This window comes from Scyliorhinus torazame, chromosome 1, assembly GCF_047496885.1.
Source record: "Scyliorhinus torazame isolate Kashiwa2021f chromosome 1, sScyTor2.1, whole genome shotgun sequence".
Lineage (NCBI taxonomy): Eukaryota > Metazoa > Chordata > Chondrichthyes > Carcharhiniformes > Scyliorhinidae > Scyliorhinus > Scyliorhinus torazame.
In genome coordinates, this window is record NC_092707.1 from 357,540,935 (window position 1) to 357,559,987 (window position 19,053).

General features: G+C 45.2%; 1 protein-coding gene across 2 annotated transcripts in view; it reads right to left on the bottom strand.

The window, feature by feature from the left end:
- The window catches only part of prkcea (protein kinase C, epsilon a), an 877,089-nt gene that overhangs the window by 617,230 nt on the left and 240,806 nt on the right, over positions 1-19,053 (bottom strand). For both annotated transcript variants that reach the window (XM_072510726.1, XM_072510720.1), the window contains exon 2: positions 14,707-14,770. In XM_072510726.1, the coding sequence (XP_072366827.1) occupies positions 14,707-14,770 (64 nt within the window). The remainder of the gene's footprint in view (positions 1-14,706; positions 14,771-19,053) is intronic.

Below are 19,053 nucleotides of genomic sequence, written 5' to 3' on the forward strand. Positions count from 1 at the left end.
GCACCCGCCCACCTTCTTTCTCACAGAAACACAGGGGGACGATGACGATTCTCCAAAATGGAGACGAAGTGTTTGTGTCGTTGTGAACGCCGTCGCGTTTCACAACGGCGTAAAACGGGCACGGGGCCAACCGATTCTGTCCCCCACAGGGGTCCAGCGCGGCGCTGGAGCGGTTCACACCGCTCCAGCCTCCCTTCCCGGTGCCAAGTCAACCTGCGCTTGCGCAGTTCAGCCGCGCCAACCCGCGCATGCACGGGGGACTTCTTCACGCAACATGGCGTGGGGATTATGGGGCCGGCCGCGCAACAAAGTAGGCCCGGGGGGGGGGGGGGGGGGGGGGGGAGAGGCCGGCCCGCCAATCGTGGGCCCCCATATCGCGGGCCAGACCCCATCGGAGCCCCCCCCCCCCAGTGAAGGAGCGCTTTTCCCCACAGGCCGCCCCCCCCCCCCCCCGACCCTTCGTGCAGAGTTTCCGCCGAGCAGCGACCAGTGGTGAACGGCGCTGGGACTCTGTTGTATCCGCCCAGCCGCTCGGCCCATCTGGGCCGGAAAATTGGCGGCCCCGCCGATTCCAGGGGCCCGCGGCCAAAACGCGCAGGCGCAAATGGCGCCGATTCTCCGCACCTCGGAGAATCGCGCGCTGGTGTCATGCCGCGGTTGCGCCGATTCTCTGGCCCGGCGCGGGGCTCGGAAAATCACCACCAGGGTTCAAATCGGACCTCCAGAGTTAATAACAATGATGGGCTTACTGCAATGAAATCTTATTGCTCAGGGAAAAGCAAATTGCATACAACATCATAGGACCTATGGAGCTTAAGCGACTAAAAGTGTCCCCGTACTGCTTATGAAATACTTCAATCAGTGATAAATTCAGATGAAAAGGCAATTTCGTGGCATAGGTGGGCAAGGAGGAAAGACACATCTTCATAAATCTGCTTCTGCTTTCAAGGCACAACTCAGAGAAGGCAAAAGAGCTCTTTGGAAGTTCTGATCACAGGGTAATAATTCACATAACTATCTCTGCCACTGCCCAAACAGCAGAGTCAGCTGATCAGAGTTAGAGGAATAATTGTTGGCAGTCACTTGGATCGAGGCCTGTTATCTTATTGCTGCAAGGGTGAATTAAAAATCAGGAAGAAGGCAACCCAATTTAATTTGATTAAAAGGAGCACTTAGGGCACAGGAAAGCAATAAATTTGTCTAGTTGTTTAACAAACGCTGAACAGCATTTGGTTTTGTCCCGAACGACACAGAATTGCATCGTCATGCAAGTTGCCTGTCATAGTCCATATTTCTTCCTTAAATCTTCTTCTGTCCACCTTTCGCCTTATTGTCTGTGTTAGTCTTCAAGCTGATTTACATTCCCTAGCCAGGAATGTTTAAGTGGCATATCCATAATCGTACACTATCAACCCTGTTTTCAGAAGTCACATGCTTCAGCATGTGGAGGAACAGAAAATGGAAGATGTGACCCTGCATTCACGATAGCTTCGGAAGAAAAAAAGGGAAACAAAATGTTAAAAATAAAACCCAAAAGCACAGACAGCAACACAATGCATGAAACCAAAAGGGAGGATTCCAATCTTCCCGCAGCCTCACTCTGTGAACTGTTGCAGGTAGGCTGGCAATTTGCTCCTGGTGATTACCAATAAAGATGCAGACTTGACAATTGTAATTTAATAACAGGAGGAAGAAGCATAATCAAAACAGCGCTTGCTGTGTTATGAGGTGACAGTCCTGGCTATATTAGCTGACACCAAACATCCTACACACTAAATTGCTCTTTTTACATTTTTGTTTATTCAGACATGGACTTGATACACAAAGCAAACATTTAATTGCTTAACATTGATCGTTAATTATCCATAACATTCAAGGGTCATGTGGAAATCAGTTTTTTTTTAAATAGTTGCATGTGTCATTTTAAACAACAAACGATGGACCTCAATAATTTTCCTATTGCTTTACTACTCGGCATTCTCCCTTTGGACACGATTGAACCAAATGGGAACTATGTCCCATAGCTCGCAGCGCCAAGAAACACAACGCTACCTAATGCGACACCGGTTAGATAAGGGTCCTCCTCACACCACCTCACCTAAATGGGGATCCTCCTCCTGCCCCCGCCTCCCCCACACCACACCTCACATGAACAGTGTGCATCAATGTAAATACATGTAGGCTAGCTAGACACTAGAGGGAGCACCAGAGACATCACACACATACACTCAACCAATAGATCAGTTAGATAGGACACGACCAATGGACATTCACGATACACAAAGAGGTGACATGACCACAGGAGGGCATTACACCAACCCATATATAAAAGACACCACACACATGATCTGCCTCTTTCCAGTGGAGACAGTCAGTGAGTAGAGACACAGGGTTGATTCAATATCACTCCCACCACGTGGATTGCAGCAACTGGTTAGTCAGTCTGGGTAGCTATAGTAGGATTAGCAGTAGTGTCGAACCCGAGTAATAGAAGTGTAAATAGTTTAATAAACGTGTTGAAGTTATCTCCACGTCTGAACCTTCCTTTGTCAAGTGCACCACAAGGAAGTTGCTTATGCTACACCTGGATCATAACAAATCAAACAGGGCATCCCCGGCCCAATCACCGCCACTCAAAGAATGCCAGCTTGGCACCCTGTCATTGCCAGCTTGGCACCACAATGGGTGGGCCACATTAGTGCCCCTGCCAGTGCCAACTGGACACCTTGGCAGTGCCAGGCTGGCACCAGGTGGCAGTGCCAGGGTACCACCCTGTGCGAAGGGCATGCACCTGTGAGTCTCCAATCCCCTGGGAGACCCCCTATGAGTGCCATTCCGTCTGGTCCCTGTTTGTGGAGGGCAGTACTTAACGGCGCTCGCCCAATGTCTCCAAGGCGAAGATCCCAACATCTTGGGAACCACAATGGGTGGGCTTCACAATGCGATGCCTCCTGTCATTGACCGGCCATGTTGTGCCACGGCGCGCTGTTTTTATGGCATAGCGTGGCTCACAGATTGTTTCTTGAAGACGAGGTGGAATTTTCCCTCCCCGCCCGTGGTGGGTTTGGTGGCGGGCAGGTGTGGAGAATCCAGCTGGAGCTGAGAAGTCGGAAACTTGCCGGCATAAAAGCAGTTTTAAATTTTCCCAATGGGGTAATGGGAGTTGGTTCATCCGCTCTCTGGTGGTGTGAATATCACTTGCATTCATTTACATCTCATGAAGGCTCAAAACAGCTGCACCCCAATATCTCATCGCGCATTCCAATCTTGCATCACGCCAGCAGCAATTCACGTCAGAATCAAATCCATTTGAAAAGAGTGCTGTTCAGTTCACTCGAGACTTCAAGGTGAATGCATCATATATAGCCTACCTACCATAGCGCTATGCTGCTCATATTGAGCTGAACGCCAATCTGCTAGGGCAGGCCATTTTGTGTCCTCCAGCTCCATACTGTGCTGCGAGACTCAAGGACCCTCCACTCCAACATATCAATGTTCAACCAGGGATGAGGAGGGAGCTGATGAAAACAAGGGAGCAATATGGAAAGAGGGTTGAAGACAGGCCGGGGGTTGGGGGGGTGAAAGTGCATGATGGCAGGCAAAGGTGCAACAGGTGGATGAGGATGATGAACAATGGAAGGCAGAGGGAAAACTGAGGGAGGGAACCTGGACCCCAACAAGGCTGCATGAATTGCTCACAAATAAGGGGTCAAAGGGATACCACGTAGTTTACTGGAAGAGGATGCAGGCAGACTCCATAGAGGTCTAAGTGGGGATTGGGCATGTTGCACGTGATGGACTCCGGGGGGTGGGGTGGAAATGTTCACAACAATGACTGGATTCAGATTGCCTGCAGGAATGGTTGCTTGGGGATAAGGGATACCCCCTTAAACAGTGGCTGATGACGCTAATGCTTCACCCTCAGATTTGTGCCGAGGAACAGTACAGCACTGCTCACAGCTCCACACCTTCCCACTTAGATGTGTGGTCTGTCCTGAATGTGCGATTGCGATGTCTGGGCCACTCAGGTGGCTCTCTGCATAAGTACCGGAGAAGGTTTGCTTCATGATCACAGTTTGCTGTGCCCCTCACAATCTGACTGCACAGAGAAGTGAGCCCTGTCCAGAAGGACAAGAGGACAGAGTGTGAGAAACTTGCAGGTGAGAGTTTGGTGATGTAAAAGTGTCCATAAGAGAATCTGTGTGCGCCACTAACTGATGTGTGAGAGACATGAAGAGAGTTGCTCTTTCAGTACACAATGTCATGATGAGGGTTTGATAGTTGAGGGAGTGGAAAGAGGATTCATCCCGGCAGAGCAGATGAGATCATTCATCCATTTCCTGCACTGTGTGATACTTCTGACCTCTTGGACAACAGCCTCCCAGGCCAGAGAGGTGACGTTGCTTTGCCTCCTGGAGCCTTCCCTTGGGTAGGGGTCATGCCTCTGTGCCCAGACTCCTGGAATCAAGATCCCGAGGCATGGTGGTTGAGTCAGGCTACAGACTTCTTCTTGTGGCTGTTAATCTTTTGCCTCTCGGTTCTGGGCACCTTGCACAGTCTTGTGAAGACTGGTGGATTAGATAGAGTGAAATGAGTGTGCTGGACTGGTGTTTACATATGGTTCCCAGACCTTCAAACCCACCAATTGATTTGGAGATGCCTAATTAATGAGGTTGCAGGTGAGGAACTGGGAACAGGATCACGCCAGTCTAGCCGCCGGAATTGCCCGCCACTGCATTTAGAAAGAAAATAGACATTCCAGCCATTTTATTTTCCGTTGTGTATTTTTAACCTTTATGAAATCCACCGTTCTTCATGCAGCTGTAGTTGGTTAATAACCTTAGCAAGGATATTAACTAGTGTTTCTAAGTCAGAATTCAGCAAGTTTGGACTGATCCTAACAGTGAGCAGGCATGAAGAAAGCACCTCAATATGCACAGCCGCTATCAACGATGTGCACATTATGAGCAACGGGCACTTCCCTAACAAAAGTGTCAGACTTGACTTGAATAAATGATGTCACTACATTATAGGAAGGATGTGATTGCACTGGAGCAGGTGCAGAGGTGGTTCACCAGAATGTTGCCTGGGATGGAACATTTGGATTGGATTGGATTTGTTTATTGTCACGTGTACCGAGGTACAGTGAAAAGTATTTTTCTGCGAGCAGCTCAACAGATCATTAAGTACATGAGAAGAAAAGGGAATAAAAGAAAATACATAATAGGGCAACACAACATATACAATGTAACTACATAAGCACCGGCATCGGATGAAGCATACAGGTTAATGAAGTCAGTCCATAAGAGGGTAATTTAGGAGTCTGGTGACAGTGGGGAAGAAGCTGTTTTTGAGTCTGTTCGTGCGTGTTCTCAGACTTCTGTATCTCCTGCCCGATGGAAGAAGTTGGAAGAGTGAGTAAGCCGGGTGGGAGGGATCTTTGATTATACTGCCCGCTTTCCCCAGGCAGCGGGAGGTGTAGATGGAGTCAATGGATGGGAGGCAGGTTGATGTGATGGACTGGGCGGTGTTCACGACTCTGAAGTTTCTTGCGGTCCTGGGCCGAGCAGTTGCCATACCAGGCTGTGATGCAGCCTGATAGGATGCTTTCTATGGTGCATCTGTAAAAGGTGGTAAGAGTTAATGTGGACATGCCGAATTTCCTTAGTTTCCTGAGGAAGTATCGGCGCTGTTGTGCTTTCTTGGTGGTAGCGTCGACGTGGGTGGACCAGGACAGATGTTTGGAGATGTGCACCCCATGGAATTTGAAACTGCTAACCATCTCCACCTCGGCACCGTTGATGCTGACAGGGGTGTTTCCTGAAGTAAAGTTTAAGTTTAAGTCATGAAGAGAGGTATTTCGCTGGCGCAGAAAAGACTGAGGGGCAACCTGCTCGAGGTGCATACGATTAAGAGGGACAGCATTCCAGACTGTCACCACCCTCTGGGCGAATTTCCTCAAATTCGCCCGAAACCTCCTGCCCCTCACCTTGAACTTGTGTCCCTTTGTAACTGACCCTTCAACTAAGGGGAACAGGTGTTCCCTATCCACCCTGTCCATGGTGGGTGATGGAGGGGGTTGCCTCACATTCTTTAAAAGCACCTGAATGATTGGGTGGCACGGTGGCCCAGTGGTTAGCAGTACTGTCTACAGCACTGAGGACCCAGGTTCTATCCCGGTACCGGGTCACTGTCCATGTGGAGTTCGCACATTCTCCTCATGTCTGCGTGGGTTTCACCCCCACAATCCAAAGATGTGCAGGTTTAGTGGATTGGCCCCTGAATTGGAAAAAAAATAATTGGGTACTCTAAATTTAAAGTTTAAAAAAATGTTTAAAAAGCACCTGGATGAGTTCTCGGCACGTCATAACATTGAAGGCATGGGCCAAGTGCTGGCAAGTGGGAAGGTCAGGGCCTTTCATGCATCAATGCAGACTCGATGGGCCGTAGGGCCTCTTCTGCATTGGAGTATTCTGCGATTATGAGAGGTCTGTAAATAGAGAGTACTTCTTAAGAGTTCCGTTCAGATGGGTGAGCTGCAGAGGATCACTTCTACTCCTTTATACCTTAACTGCAACTTTAAAGGCAGATGAACGAGTCATTCATCCCACTTGTTTGTTTGCTGTCTGATAATTGGCTGTCACATTCTTACAACAGCAGCAACTTATCCATCCAAAACAATTCATTGGCTGTGCAGTGCTCTGGGCAGCCTGGGGAATTGAAAGATGCGACATGAGTACAATTTATTCCCGATCAATAAATGTTAGTGATGAACTTTGGGTCTCCTTCCTTTATGAAGTATTGTTGCTACAAAAGGGCCAGCAGACTACCTTGAAAGCGAAAGGGAAGAGATTGATTCACAATTCATGTCACCCCTAGTGTCAGTGACACCAAAGAGCGGTAGAAGTTTGGAACTCTCTGCGGCAAACATCAATTGAAGCTAGAGCAATTATTCATTTTATATCTGCGACTGATTGATTTTTATCATTCAAAAGGTATTGAGGGATATGTAGAAAAGTCAGGTTTCGGAAGGTAGGTCACAGATCAGCCACAATCTCATTGAATGGATCAACAGGCCTGCGAAATAGCCTATTCCTATGTCAGTTACCCCCTTCAACCAGTCAGTCAAAAGTTACATTTACTGTCCTATTGTTTGGGAAATGGAACGGGCTACATAGCAACCAGACGGGAAGACGGAAAAGGGCACTCAAAATGGAACTTAGTAATCATAGCAAAAACTTACGCTTTGGAGTTCAATTCAGAGGGTTTTTTTTAAAAAGAAGGGAGGAAATGAACCCCCCCCCCCCCCCCCCCCCCCCCCACGCCCCGTAGCGGGGGTACCCTCGGCAAGAGCAGACCAATCCCGCTGGTGAGAGCAGTCGAAGAATCCCCCCCCACCCACCTCCCCGTAAATTTACACCAGAAAACGATAGCTACTCTTGTCATAAACCAGTAACAAAGAACAAATAGGTTTGCAACACAGAATTCTCCACTGGGAAGCCTTTAGTTTACTCACTAGATTTTAGAAAGATATTTGTTTAGTGTTCAATTGCAATATGAAATGATATAACAGAGGGCAGGCTGCTGAAAACAACAAAAACAAGGCTTGTTGATAGTACCAAACACCCTATTTAGTGAACAAAATATGTCATTTTGCACAACAGTCTTCTTTGGTCACACTATTTGGTTAAAATTATTTATAATCTTTTAAAAAGTAAATCAATATTATAAATATAAATCGCGGCTCTTAATTCTGTGCTAATTCGGGTTTAAATTGCAACTAATTCCATTTTTTGGATTGGCCTGTTAATCATGTGATAGTGTTATTTTGCAATGACATGATAACAGACTCCTACTCATGTCATCATACAATGCGCCTGTAATAAAAAAAAATTGTGTGTTTATCCCGAATGATTTTGACCTTTTTGCCACCCCATTTATTGATGGTAGGTTATTTGTGACAACAGCCCTTCATGTGTGAACTAAGACACTGACACCAGAGTCTTGGGAGATTTGGATTTGTTCCCTTTTACTAAATTTTATTGAATGTTGAGCCATCTAGCAAACAATCCGTTGTGTGGCATTGTTGTTTTTGTTATAGCAATTAAAAACTAATTCCACTGCCATGGTCTACTTTGACAGGACCGTCTCTTCCTCTTTTCCCTTACAAGATAAAATTGTTCCTGGCGCCACTCCTGTGGTAAAGCAGAGATGCTACAAAATGATATATCGTACATATACGGGAAAATGATGCCCGTAAAGCACTCAAACTTTAAGGAAAAGTCACTGAAAATTGCACCACAGCAATTTTTGGAACACCAAAAGCATGAAATGTGTTAACTGCCTGCTCCAGACGCTTCCGTGCCATTGAAGTCAAAGAGCCTGCCTCCAAGAGCTGCTGATCAATTGGAAGGGCAGAGGGTCTTCAATCCCAGCAGCATCACTGAGAGCAATGGCCACTCCTTGTACTGCAGTAAACCCAGTGAGTGGGATGGATTCTTCAGGGCCAGTCAGGCAGGTTCTGGCGATGGGGTAGAATGAGTCATTGCAAATGGTGGGGAGGGAGCTTTTCAGTAAGGACAGCTCTCGTCTCCAGGGGAGCGCTCTCTGTGGATCACACTCTATGGATCACAGGGCCTCCCCACACACCCACACACACACACACACACACACCCCCCCCAAACCAAGCCAAACCAAACCAAACCAAGCCAAGCCAAGCCAAGCCAAGCCAAGCCAAGCCAAACCAAGCCAAACCAAACTTGCAGAGAAGCCGCCGCCGCCACCACCCTCTACTGGGTGGCCTCCCATATTGTCTACAGCTCTCCCATTGCTGGCAGAATACCAGCACAATAGCAGGATGAAGCCCTTATGTAGCCATTAATTCACCACTTAAGGGCCACAATTGGCTGAGCAATTCCTTCCTCACACCTGATTTAATCTTTTAATCAGAGGGAGTTGAGAAGACAACAGGAACTCTGCCTCCTACCTTCCTTCCAGATTCTACAGCCCCATTTACACCGCCCACTCCACTCCTGGGGGGCGGTGGGAGTGGGTTTAAATTCTACCCTTTGTTTCTAAGAACTCTGAACCTCTGAAGTAAATGATAGTTTTCATATTCAATACCACCATTCAGAATTCAATTTGTGTTCAGAATGTTATAAGTAGGGAAAGAAGATGCTTTCAAAGTCCCCCATTTACATATTTGACCATTTTATTGGCAAATAAGACAATTGTCGAACTAAAGATCATCCTCATACAGTAAATTGAAACTTAGAATTTATAAGTGATGAGGTATATCTATCTGTATTTCTCATACCTACATATTTCAAGTACATTTAAATAATTTTGATCTGATGATCGAAAGATGTAAACCCCACATTAATGCTCTGAGAAATTATCAGATGAACATTGAACATTTTACCAGATTTTGTAATGCTTTTTTAATGGAGTATCAATCCAATAAAATGCAGATGTTCAGGCTTCCATTTAAGCTGCGAATAATTTGATACAAATGCATTAAACATTAAACAAAATATTCCACAGCTCACTTCACTGATGAGCTGAACGTTGAAGACCCATTTGGCTGTGCTGACGCCGGATCAAACAGCTATCCAGCATCTACCGGCATCGCCGAGGAGACCCCAGCTACCGATTAGTACTGTTCCCCTCAAACGGGGACCAGGCGTACTGGCACTTGGGGCGATCAGAGGCCCCCAGGTGGTCAGCCTCTGGCCAGGCTGGCACCCTGGCACTGCTGGTGCCACCTGGGCACCACAGCATTGACATCCTGGCACCCTGGCAGTGCCACAGCTGGAAGTTCTGTGCCAAGCTGGTATTGTGTTACTGCCGGCATGTGGTTGGGTGCAGGGGGAAGCTCAAGGACCCCCCAACAGGTGAGTTGGGGGAGTCCGAGATTCGCGTCAGAGGGGGGGGGGTCAAGAGATTGGGGCATCATTTAAAATTTGCGTCCTGATGGTTAAATGACGCTAAGTGTGGCCTCGAGATGGCGTTCCCTGCCAGGGAATGAAATAGCAACAAGGTGCCGTGAGATAGCAGGGTCCTTCCCGGTGCAAAACGCGGGAATGACCCCACTAATCCCACCCAGAACAGATTCCGGGTGTTTTTTGGTTCACTAAGGCAAAGTGTGAGATAGTTCATTTTGCAGGATGGATAAGAAAACCACTTATTCCTTGGAAGATAAAAATCTAAATGGGACAGAAGAACTAAGAGGTCTGGCATTGCTAAAAGTAAAAATGCAATTTGATATGGTCGTAAAGTGCACAAACAAAATAGTTCACCGAATTGGACTTGATGGGTGGGATTGGAGCTCCAATCCTCCAGTTTATAGCAATGAGAAGGGCATTAAGCTGATGCTAACCAGGGAATCAAATTCTCTGCCCCAAGTTTGTTTGCCTAAAGGTCTTCACCCTTGTTATTCCTTTGCTGCTCAGCTTCAATCTATGTCGTACATTCTGCAAATGATTACAGCAATTTAATTAAGATGTCTTAGAGTTTTAACAAATGCCTTTGCAATTTGTGTCAACTGTAATTACAGTAGTTACAGTGTTCAGAAGGGAAACAAGTTCTGAAGGGATCTTGGAACATTCTCCATTTCTTTTCAATATTTTGAATATAAAAGGCAATTTTTAAAAATGTTTTCTTCCACTTCACTGTCTCATCACCCTGCAATCTTTTTGAGCTCCTCTGACAAATGCAACTTATTTTGGAGTAAATTACGGCATTGGGTCTTTTCCGATGAATGCACGGTGTTCATATGCACTACAGGATCCATGTGGACATGCTAATCTGATAAAGATCTCTGTGACAAAATATCACAGCTGGACTATCAGTAATAACGCTGTCTGCGCCAAGTAAGCTCAATCAAATCTTCCATTTGGAATTCACTTGTTCTCTCTCTCTGTCTCATTCTTACATTATAACTTGTTGTTCTATTTTAAAATCAGGCGTGTTCACTCAGATAACGTGAGACAATGACCCTGATATTTACTGGTGAAGAGATGAGGGTGGAGAGAAGCTGGGGAGGATTCCCAGACAGGAAATCCAAAAGATTTTCAGGGTGCTCTGGAAGATTTAACTGCGGGGCATTGCTTCAATTTCTTCAGTATGAGCAGAATTCTCCAGCCCTTCCTGCCAACGGGAAGTTCTGGGCCTTCCAGAGTCCCGTCCCCGTCCGTCCGTCCCCCCCGGAGGTTCCCCAATGGCGGGTGGCACAGGCATGCAGTGTAAATCGCCATCGACCTTGGCAGGGCCAGAATATCCCACCAGCAGTGGATGTTGAGCCACCTCCACAGCGGGGGGAGGTGGGGTCCCCATCTGACAGCCATGGTGGTTGTAACCAATCACTGTCTGTCGATGTACCATTTGTCAATGTTCTCTGTTGATTATTCTTTTGTCTACTATGTACGTATTGTGTACGTTCCCTCAGCTGCAGCAAAATACTTTTCACTGAAGTTTGGTACATGTGACAATAAAGCAAATCAATCAATGTTGGGAAGGAAAGCAGCCCACGAACAAATACCTGATGCGTGGAGGTTGTCAGGATCATAAGGGTTGAGGAGGTGGAGATTAAGGGTTGAGGGGGTGGAGATTAAAGTGCAGAGAGATTCAAAGAACAGATTAGGAGGAAGGATCGGAAATCGCACGGAGGTCAAAGGTTGAAATGGAGGTTGGAGATTGGTAGGAGGTCAAATATTGGGATGGGGTGAGAGGGCGACAAAGATCCTGGGAAGGTCAAAGAGCAGGACGTAGGTGGGATGTAGCATGGGAATAATGAGTGAAAGACCATGGGAAGATTAGGATGGGGGGGGGGTAGGTGATTGGGTTGGAGATTATGAGGTCAGAGATCGGGACAAGGGTCATAGATCATGGTCGGGATGTTGAGATCATGGTGATGGGGAGGACAGAGATCACTGGCAAATTTTGAAAATGGCTGGGCTGAGCAAGTTGGAGATCACAGGGATGGCGTTTTGGAGATACGGGAATGGAGGCAATCATAAATACGATGAAGCCAGAGGGCATATCCTGGCTTCTCAGCAATATTATTGGAATTTTCAAAACTAGTTTTTAGTTGGCAGCTGCTGCTTAGGCAGAACAGTCCTGAGCAAGGCATGCCCATCACCTGCCCCATTCTGGGCAGACTAATTTTGTAAGGGAGCTGTAAGCAGAAATTAGGTGACCTTGTTTACATATGAAAGAGACCCATTTTTGGATTTTTATGTGATGAGTTATTGCCCTCGACATAAAGGCAGCATTTGACTGAGTTTGGCATCAAGGAACATTTATTTTAATCAGACTGAAGCTTTTGTTTAAATTTCTTCAACTAGCTGATTTGACAAGTTGGGAGTTTCTGATCCCAATAGTTACAGGGAGGCCCAGAGGAAGATGCGGCAGTGAGGGCTCCAATTGTACAGCATAACCAACAGTTACAAAGGCCACAGACAGGGACGGGACAGAGAGGAACTCCACCAGTCAGATAAGATCAGGGGATCGTGGAGAAGCTTTAGTGCATGCATTGAGGAGGAAGGGAAGATCATTGACTTAGAGGGAGGTTGAGTAGATCACAAGGAAAGAGGCAGATTGTGGGTGGTTCTGCTGGGAGAAATGTACGCCTGCTCCTTTTGGTTCACTGTTGTGTGCGCACCTACGTTAAAATCCTTGTCTTACAGCCGATTTCTGTCTTGTAAAGAGTTTTATGACTGCCCCGTTGTACTAGCCAGACATTACCACAAGATTCCTTTCAATCAATTTGAACATTATATTTATTACTTTCCACAATGCCTGCTGCAGGTGATTGTTAAAATGCTTCCAAGTCTCAGCTTTTTCCACCCTAAGCTTGAAGGAGATCCATTTCCCAATGATGATGGGAACAATGTGAGCAAAATGTAAACTATCCTATTCCCTTACTGAATTAGAATTGTTCCTCGGGCACACATATATAAGATCCATTAATGCTTCAAAAAGCACAAGAGAAATACAGAAATTTTCATTTAAAAAAATACACAATGTAAGGTACAAATGTGCTAACTGCTGACAATAATCCTCCATACCATAGATGCTCATGCCCTTATGTACTATCTGCATGACAGTGTTACTGGTTCTGTATTTTAGAAGAACCTCTCTCCAAAGACAATGAGCAGCCTTAGGGGATACAGCTCAGTGACAAAGCACATATTCTGTATCTGTGTGATCTTGGATTTAACCCCTCGCAACTCCAAACATAATTTCATCTGCAATGCAGCACATTCTCATTTTTTTTTTTTAGAAAATATTTTATTGAGGCATTTGTAATTTTAACATTTTAAACAGAAAGATCCATCACATGCAAAAAAAACCACAATAACTGTGATAAAGTCAGGGGAGTCCAACGAGCTTCTTAAAAGTCCTTTATTTCAGCAACAGCATCATACATGCACAGGGCCCGGTTACCTTTCACCGGGTCCTCATTCCTTTTTAGCTGGCTCCACAGCTGCCGGCCTTTTATGCTAGTGCTGGGTTAACTCAGTCCAATTGAACACGGGGAACAATCATCCCCAGTTGGATGAGTCCTGTGCAGGTTATTACAATAGCATACCAAACTTCCCCCAGCCCTAAATCCTAACTACACATACATTAGATTCCCTGCCCTTTTTCTTCCTTTCTCTCCCCCTCCCCACCCCCCCTCCCCCCCCCCCACCCGACGGTCAATTTTCCTTGAAGAAGTCGATGAACGGCTGCCACTTCCGAGCGAACCCCTGTAATGAACCCCTTAAGGCGAAATTAATCTTCTCTAGCCTAAGAAACTCTGCCATGTCACTGACCCAAACCCCTGTCTTTGGAGGCTCCAAGTCCCTCCCTCCCAGCAAAATCCGTCTCCGGGCCACAAGGGATTCAAAGGACAAAATGTCGGCCTCTCTCCCCACCTGGGCTCCCGGATCTTCCGACACTCCAAATATTGCCACCTCTGGACTCGGAGTCACCCTCCCTTCCAAGATCTTTGACATGACATCTGAAAATCCCTGCCAAAATCCCCCTCCACAAATATTTTCAATCAATTGCAAATAAAGCAGCGCACAAGATTCCTGAAGTGAAAGCAAGCTCGTAAAACATCCAGAAGTGCTCCAAGAATATTACGAATACAATATGAAAACTAACTTGTATACCTGCCCATATAAAGTGTAACCCCACTTGGGTTAACTATATTTTATACGTAGCGCAGATAAAGTGATAGGGTGCACCGTACCCAAACAATATTCAAACAATGCCCAGCTGTAGCTGCGCCATAAATAAATCCTTTTAAATTCAGATCCTTTACTTCCAACTTTGAAAACTGTTCACAGAGAGGTCTGACAAAAGGGTAAAGGAATTGACAACAAATAGTGAAAGGTTAAAAAAGAAATATGTAAAGGTGTTGGACATGAAGCAGTCATTGATCTGATAGGTTATTCTAAATTATCTTCATTATAGCAGAACAGCTGAAAGCATCGTAAATATTTAAAGTTCCATGAAATAATGAATTGGTAGTGTGTTGTTATATTCCAGTTATTTTGTTCGATATTGAGAAAAATATGGTACTGAGAGGTTTTGAAGTAACATATGGTCATTGAGAGAAAAGTGACAGCGAAAAGAGAAAGCTGAAGAATTCTTGAGTTGCTAGATCAAAAACAGCAAAGATATCATGCTGGGACTAATAGTTTAATGAAATGTTACCTTCACTTGATGAGCCTGATAGATCTATGACAACATACACTCTTCCTTCTGGCTCCAGGTCTATCTGCAATTAATAAATAAAATCAAGAGTCAATTATAATGCAGATGCCTGAGAGTGAACAAATGCTCAAAACTCTCAATTTTATTCCTTGTTTCATAAATATGGCCAAAAATACAGACTTTTCCACAAATAGAATACAGTCAATGAATTGCTCACGTCAAGCTAGTTCCAACACTTGAGCTTATAACATGTAAATTAGATATCAATGATGGAAATAATCAGCAAAGGGGTAGTATCCAAATTATCAATCAAGGAAGGAATAGCCGAAGAATCAGAAATTCATCAGCATCCTCCCCTCTTCGGGGATTTTCAGTGTAACTTCATTGCAGTGTTAATGTAAGCCTTGTTGTGACAATAATAATGATTATTATTATAGTCACTGGACAAGTAGGTGCAACCAAAATAAGTTAAGTGTATTTCACTGAAAATGTCTATTTGCACTTCAGCAGTTCCTTCTGAGGATTGAAATTGCTGTAAGAGACTAGTTACAAAATTAAATATAGCATCAATATCAGGGTTTTGGAAGCAGCGGAGGTGGGAAGAAGATCATTGTTACCTCAGCCGACCACAAACATGGGGTGTGGCACATGCCTGACATGCCACACCCTGAAAACATGTACTCATGGCTCACTTGTGCAGTCCTCAGTGCGCATGCCTTACCCTTGAGGCAGCGCTAATCGCTGCTCCGACAGAAATGTGGAAGAGCTTACAGAGTGGCACATCGGATTCAAAGAAGTACAAATAACCCTGCTCGAGCAACATTGTTTAACGTGGCTCATTTGCAGTAACAAGGGCATTACTGGATTAAGCAAGGTCTTTTTCCCTGTTTAAAGGAAAGGCATGAGTGGATCATTACAACAAACATGATATAACCTGACAGACACTATCAGTAAATCATTTCAAGTCCGTTTAACAACATACTGCTATTCCTTCTATCAATACAGCTACTTAGTGTAACATTGTGCTTCACCTTCAAACGACACACCAATTACATCACATTGTCACTAAACCTGTTTCCAACCTGTTTTTTTTGGTAGTTTTATTTAAACTTACTCTTCACATACCATTTCCCTGCCAAAAAAGTGGGACAGAAGGTCTACTCCAGTCCTCCAACACCACAGAATTTTCTTGGTGACATCAACCCTGTAATAGCATCCTCTTGTGGCCATTTGTGTACGTATGTACAAAAACCAAACCGGATTAAACCAGTTTTCACTTGGATGCTGTGCAGCAGGGAGTCTGCAGTGTTTTTGTCCTGCAAAGATATCACGGTCTGGTGATGAGCTGGAATTGCGGATTCTATAGCCGAAAGAATTTAAGTTCGAGAAACTTCCAGCAAGCAATCTGAGGGCAGCACGGTAGCACAAGTGGCTAGCACTGTGGCTTCACAGCGCCAGGGTCCCAGGTTCGATTCCCTGCTGGGTCACTGTCTGTGCGGAGTCTGCACGTTCTCCCCGTGTCTGTGTGTGTTTCCTCTGGGTTGCTCCGGTTTCCTCCCACAGTCCAAAGACGTGCAGGTTAGGTGGCTTGGCCACGATAAATTGCCTACAGTGACCAAAAAGGTTAGGAGGAATTATTGGGTTACGGGGATAGGGTTGAAGTGAGGGCATAAGTGGGTCGGTGCAGACTCGATGGGCCGAATGACCTCCTTCTGCACTGTATGTTCTATGTCTATGTTAATCCAACGGAGGAACCTGTGAGATTTTGTTGGTGAGAAATAGGCATAAAAATTTGGTTTCGGAGAAAAGGTTCCTTCTACACGACTGAACTGATCTTCAGAGATGACTGCATGAACGTGTATTATTAGGCACTGGAAGAATTTAACCATGACCGTGAGGTCTTCCGATGCTTATGTGGAATGGCTAGAGATGTTATGCACTGCTTATAATATTCTTGAAAATCCTCATAATCCATTTGTTAATCAGGCAGTGGGGGAAAGGAAAAGGACAATATATTTGATGGCCCAGACGTGTATGAAACTCTCAAGAATTTGTTCACTCCTGCGAAGGCAAAATACACGCCACTGTTGGAATATATTGTGTAAGCTTGAGCAGTACTACAACCCCAAGCCATTAGAGATGGTAGAAAGCTATCGGATTGGAAGAAGGAAGAATATTCCAGTGAGGACCGTGAAAACTGTACCGCAGTCTTTAGAAAGCTGCCTCTTCACTGTAACTTTGCAGAATTTTAAGAAGGACAAAACATATATACACTCACACATCAGAGAGTAAAGTGACTCATATTAAAGTGCCTTGGCCCTACAATAGGACTGTTCTGTACAATGGGAAAATGGGTAATTTTCTTCTGGAAATCCATGGGGATTAATTTATTTTCCCTGGTGACAAAAGCAAACACTGCCCAATTAGGAATCGAATCAATAGGGTTTTTTTAAGCAAAGGATTCCAGGTTAGTACCACAGGATGGATGGTACCAGTGTGAAATTTGAGTCAATCACACACAAGGCTATGGACCAAGTGCAGGGAAATGGGATTAGAACTGGGATATGGCCTGGTAGTGCGCGACTCGGTGACGCGACAGAGCCATTAAATCTCGCGAGGTGCCTCAGGACGCCTTGCAAATAAATGTGCAAATCTGGATCCCGCCCAGTGAATGCCCTGATCTTATGCGGTGGGGTGATGGGGGGGAGAGGGGAGCTCGAGAACCCCCTAATAAGTAAGTTGGGGGTAGAGGAGGGACTCTGGAGACCGCGGTACGATGGCTGAGAGGGTTGAGAGACCGGGGCAGCATTTTAAAATGGTGCCCCTATCGCTCCCTGTATGAGCTGAAATTAGACTAAGTGTGGCCTCAGAGGGGGGCAATCCTCACCAAGGCCTAAAAGAACACAAAGTCTCATTTGATAGCGGGGTCGTTCCCGGCGTTGTAGGTGCGGAGAAACACCCCGTTATATGCGCCTAAGTCGGACTCTTTTTTTTGTTGTTGTTAAATCACGCCCAACAAATAGGTGTTTGATAACCGGCGCAGACACGCTGGGCCAAAGGGCCTTTTTCTGTGCTGTAAAACTCTATGACTCTATGACTATCCATCCATTTGGCCTCTCTGAATGAGATTTTCCAATAAGTGGCAAATTATGTTTTGTAGTCTTAGTTCACATCCACAAGGAAGTGCATGGAAATCACCCAAACATCCTTCCCTTAACAGTCATTACAGATCGAAAACTTCCATCTCCAGCTGTCTGAGATGAAGCAGAAAGCAAGTTCAATCTCTCAGCATAATGACTATAATTGGACGATCTGGGAATCAGATTTGCCCCAGATCCTCCAAATCAATTCACTTAACTTATTGCCAGTTTACTAGCTATAATCTTGTACATCTGTAATGTGTATACTTCAGCGACCAGAATAAAGACAGTAAGAACTTCACACTAAATGGTATTATTGCATCCACGTATGATGGCATCAACATGTAAATTTGTCTTCTACACAGCCGTAAACTCAGAACCAGTACAGAGGAACTGGCCAACATTACTACTGAACTGGATTTGTTTGCAATCTACCAGAGCCCCCGATGCTTGAGGGGCAGGGGCTATTTTCTGTGCTGATCGGGCCACTATTTTTAAAAGGCGCTTCGATATCTGTGGAACCGGCCTCGCCAACTCTATCAGACCCCTCCCCATCACAGTGATAGCATAAACCATCCCAGAGAGGCTCAAAATGTGGGCTAAAAATTCAGTTGTGCAGCTGGAAAGCAACATGCTGGGATTCAGTCAGAGCGAAGCACTGAATAGACATGGGAAAATTCTGCCATTGTGCCTGTTACTGTGTTAAAACTGTGAATATTGATCTATAGAGAAGATTTTGTTTAAACTTGACAGTTTGATAATTAAAGATTTATAGCTAATGGCGTGTTCCAGCACAAACCAGTATCTACATTGCAAAGAAATGTCCTACTGAAACAGGCACCAACATATTTAAACTTCCACTTAAATCCCATGGTGATAGATGATCTAAAATTTAGATAAATTTTGAATTTACATTTCTGACATGTTTTGCATACTTTCACACTGCACCAGGTTTGAAGTCTAAGCGTGCTTTTTAACCAGTTTTAAAGGAATGCTTTGCAAATAACCATGATCGAATTTTCATTGAAATTGTTTATTTGTTTACCCAGCATCTTTCTACATTTGGCCAAATCAAATTTTTTAATTGAAAGTGAAAATGTGGTGCATGCTGGAAATGCACAACCAGTCAGTCAGCATCTGCAAGAGGATGGGTTCTCACAGTCTCTCGCCAATATAGTAACCTGGCCCTAGATTCTTTGGCCTCCCT